Genomic DNA, 4015 nt, shown 5'->3' with positions numbered 1-4015 from the left:
ATTTAAAAATTGAAACAACAATGTGTAATAATAATATTAATAACATACCGATGTGAATCCGGGGTGACCATTTTTCATATAGCGATAAATAATTGTTTTTTAGGTGATATTTTTTTACGTCCTAATTTTGATCTTAGTAATTTTAGGTTTTAAAATTTGTAGAATAAAATTAAATGTTGCTCGGTTTATTCTAAAAAAAAGGATTTATTTTAAAAATTAAATATTCTTCCTCATCGAATAATAATTCTAATAATGTTATTATTTGTGCAAATATAACACACAATAACTTATCGTCTGCCATTTTGACGTGCTCATAGTCGCTTACATTGCCAAAACGAACGACATTTCTTACTATTGTGTAAGCGCTCAGATACCAAATAGAACGATTGAAAACAGCGCTTATAAGCGTGAGCGCTTACAGCGCGTGAGCGTCCAAACCGAACGCACCCTAAAAATACCATTCCTTACACGCCAGAATTAAACGGGATAGCAGAAAAGATGAATAGAACCCTGGTTGAGAAAGCTCGAGAGTAGGTAAAGAAAGACAGATCTAGGCCGGGTGCTCCGAGGGGGGAGCGGGGCGGGGAGGGAACTCGAGGGCGAGGGGTCTGCGGGAGAGGCCCTGCGTTCCCAGCAAAGGGTTCCGGGGGGGGAGGACTCGAGGGCGAGGGGTCTGCGGGGGGGAGAAGTGGTCTGCGTTCCCAGCATAGGGTTGGGTGGGAGGACTCGAGGGCGAGGAGGTCCTAGCGAAGGGGGGGATTAGGCGAGCGCGTCGGGACATGTTTGATAAACAAATGCCGCCTCGCGTCGGTGTTCGGCCTATAGTATTTATAAACATATCATTTCACACTTTAAATGCGAGCGAGCGCCTATGGCAGGCGGCTATAATTTATGACCTGCGACTAGCGTGACGCCGCGGTCCTTTTCACCTTTCTTCGTAGGAAGAGCCGCTTATCGGGGTTTTGCGGCGCCATTCGGTTATGGCGTCACGCGTTACAAAGGCCAGCGCCGATGACAAGCAGGTAGATTTTATAAACACTAGACAGCATAAGCGCAGCAACGCGACTCAATTTCTATGGGTATCGACGAACGTCGATGACAGAATTTATAAACGAATATCATCTCGCACTGCAGATGGTCGGGCATCGATGGTCGACGTAGGTACTCGACCAAAAATTTTATGTGACTTAACCGTCGCGGTCTCTCCTCTTTATTTTTCTTTCTAGGAAGAATCGCTTATCGGGATTTCGCGGCGCCATTCGGTTATGGCGTCGCGTGTTACAAAGGCGAGCGCCGATGACAGGCTGCTAGATTTTATAAACATTAGATAGCATAAGCGCAGCAACGCGACTCAATATTTGTGGGTATCGATGAACGTCGATGACAAAATTTATAAACGAATATCATCTTGCACTGCAGATACGAGCATCGATGGTCGACGTAGGTACTCGACCAAAAATTTTATGTAACTTAACTGTCGCGGTCTCTCCTCTTTATTTTTCTGTCTAGGAGAACTATCTAAGGAAGGGAATAGATAATTATTATAATTATTTAATATTTTTTCTTTTTATTTTAAAAAAATTTATAACATACGACGGTTGCAGAATGAAGCGGGGTAAAAAAAAAAAACAATAAATCGTCGAAAAAAAAATTTGGCCTGGGAGTCTTTTGGAGACCCCCGCTGTGCATGTCTAGGGTTAACCATCGCGATGTCCTCTTTACACATGTTTTTGGACAATTTATCAAAGTTTTGGCGAGCATGTTGGGTCGCTGGGTCACGTTTTTACAACACCGATTGGTTATAACGTCGCACGTTACAAAAGCGGATAGAATTTATGTAAAGTGCCTTTTTTATAGAAAATAGAAATATCATAGGAAATATCGTATTACAGTCAATGTCTGGAAGATACAATTTAGAAACATATAACATCTGACACATTATATGCATCCCTACTCTATATTTTAACTACTAGGATTGTCTTCATCATAGGCTCATGGTGTAGTCGAACAGTGAAAATGGCAATGCAAACGTGAAATTAAAAATTACGTTTCCGTGTGTCAGGGTAAGTATTTTGTGCTGTGCATTAATAAAATTTATGCATTAATTTGTACAATAATGTTTTGTTATTTTTAGTGCATAAATGTTGGTCAGGTGAAGGTTGCAGAGGTGCCTGAATCAAGGGTACTAATGCAAATCGAATTCGAATTTTCACCATACGAGCGGGTACCTCCGAGAATGAGGTACCTCTTTAACGAGGCATCGTTTGAGGTGCCCGTATATATAACGGTGAGCACATTGAAGTTATATGATTTGTATGTAATTTATTAAAAAATTTATTAATTAATCTGTTACAGTCTGATGTCGTGCGCGAGGGGGACTTTCCTCTTCCAGAGGCATGCTACATGAACTTTATTTCGGAGATACGTGATTTTTGTGTGTGTGTGCGTTTCTTTAATAATATATCTTGTTTAATATTTACAGCATGATGTGAACGAGAGGAGCCTCAAAGACAGGACGCTTGACGAATATATAAATTTCGTCAAATTTGCGGCTGACACGGAAAACCTAGCCGAAATGCATGTGCATTTCGGCATGTCGACGGTGAGTTTTTTAAAAATAATATTTTATTTTAAAAATTGTATAATTATATAATAATAAGTAATTCGTAAATAATATATTTTTATAGATTACCAGATATTCTGATGATAGACCCGCCACGTTCTCGCCAAGGGTATGTGTGTGTGTGTGTGTGTGTGTGTGTACTGTAATTAAAAAAATAATTTTTTATGAATTTTCAGTGGATGATAGACGTCCCGGGCACGGGACAATTATACATCCAGTCGATACATCATCAACAGATGAAATTAATCAGGGAGACATCCGGTCTTTTGCCCGCCGGAGGTACATTCAGTATTAATATCATATATATATAATTTTTTAAAGTATATGCAATTTTTTATAATTTATTTATTTTTTTCAGAACATTACTACAACCGATGTACAAATAAAAGGGTACATCAACAAAATTTCGCAGTGGTGGGCACAGTAAGAGAAGCGGTGGCGGCGAGAAGACGTCAACCACTTGTGGAACGACACGCCGGAGGGTCGAGAAATGGAAGCCATTTCAAAGATGTGTTTTATCTAAGATGTCTCTTCGGGCTCCAGCCCCATGAGGAGTTTTATAAGGAGCCTGGGCCTGAAGATTGGAATTAAATTTTTATAAAACTTTTTATAATACTTTAAAAAATTATTTTTTATAAAAATAAATATAAAAAAATACATTAAAAGTGTTAATTTTCATATCCAATCCTATCTCCTTGCACTGTCTCCCACTCCCGGCCCCCGTTCGCGTTCTCGCTCACGATCGCGTATCTTTTCTTCGCCAACAATATTTAATCGTTTAGATCTTCGCGATATTTAATTTTTAATATTACATTTAAGTAAACGATAAACGAAGACAGCTTAATTCTAATGACAGAGAATGGGATGAACGGTAAATGACGAGGAAAAATAATTAGAACTTTTTTAACCATATTATATGCATTTATTTATCATGTAGCGCATTATATACAATAGTATCTAAAGCGTAGGCTAATAATTCGCAATCAATAATCGAGGTTTTGTCATAAAATTGTAACGTTCGCGTTTTCTCGCTCGGAATTCGCTCGCCAGGCCAGGGTGAAAAAACGTGGAGACACTGGTTAGTTTTACATAAAGATATTTATTCTCACTATTTACAATATCTGCGTCACGTATTTTAACGAGTTCCAGATCTCGAAACGCTAGCGATGATGGCCCTGGTGATTGCACGAGTAGTTGAATATCTGCACGTCTTTCGATGAACGTCACCCATGTTGCATGAGGCAGAATTATCCGATTGCCTCGGTTATCGCCAATATGTATATCCACAGAGGACATAGGTCCCACGTTGATCCCAATATCCAAATATTTATAAGCTATTGGTGTCAATGCGTATCGTCTGCCTAGTATACGAACCGCACGACGCTCCAACGA

At 39.4% G+C, this 4015-nt stretch overlaps 1 protein-coding gene across 1 annotated transcript; it reads left to right on the top strand.

Moving 5' to 3' along the window:
* The first annotated feature begins 777 nt into the window (after window positions 1–777).
* LOC139821402 (uncharacterized) lies at window positions 778–3214 on the top strand. Its single transcript, XM_071792406.1, has 4 exons — window positions 778–2602; window positions 2688–2732; window positions 2800–2902; window positions 2982–3214. The coding sequence occupies exons 1-4, from the start codon at window positions 2576–2578 to the stop codon at window positions 3212–3214; spliced, it is 408 nt and encodes a 135-aa protein (XP_071648507.1). The 5' UTR covers window positions 778–2575.
* Window positions 3215–4015: the final 801 nt, after the last annotated feature.

This window comes from Temnothorax longispinosus, chromosome 11, assembly GCF_030848805.1.
Source record: "Temnothorax longispinosus isolate EJ_2023e chromosome 11, Tlon_JGU_v1, whole genome shotgun sequence".
NCBI lineage: Eukaryota > Metazoa > Arthropoda > Insecta > Hymenoptera > Formicidae > Temnothorax > Temnothorax longispinosus.
Note: the sequence above shows the minus strand (reverse complement) of the source record. Positions and strands in the feature narration are given on the sequence as shown.

Coding starts and splice junctions, on each gene's coding strand:
- LOC139821402 (XM_071792406.1), top strand. CDS start 2,576: ATGCATGTGCATTTCGGCATGTCGACG. Junction 2,603..2,687: donor TGCATTTCGGCATGTCGACG/GTGAGTTTTTTA, acceptor ATATTTTTATAG/ATTACCAGATATTCTGATGA. Junction 2,733..2,799: donor CCGCCACGTTCTCGCCAAGG/GTATGTGTGTGT, acceptor ATGAATTTTCAG/TGGATGATAGACGTCCCGGG.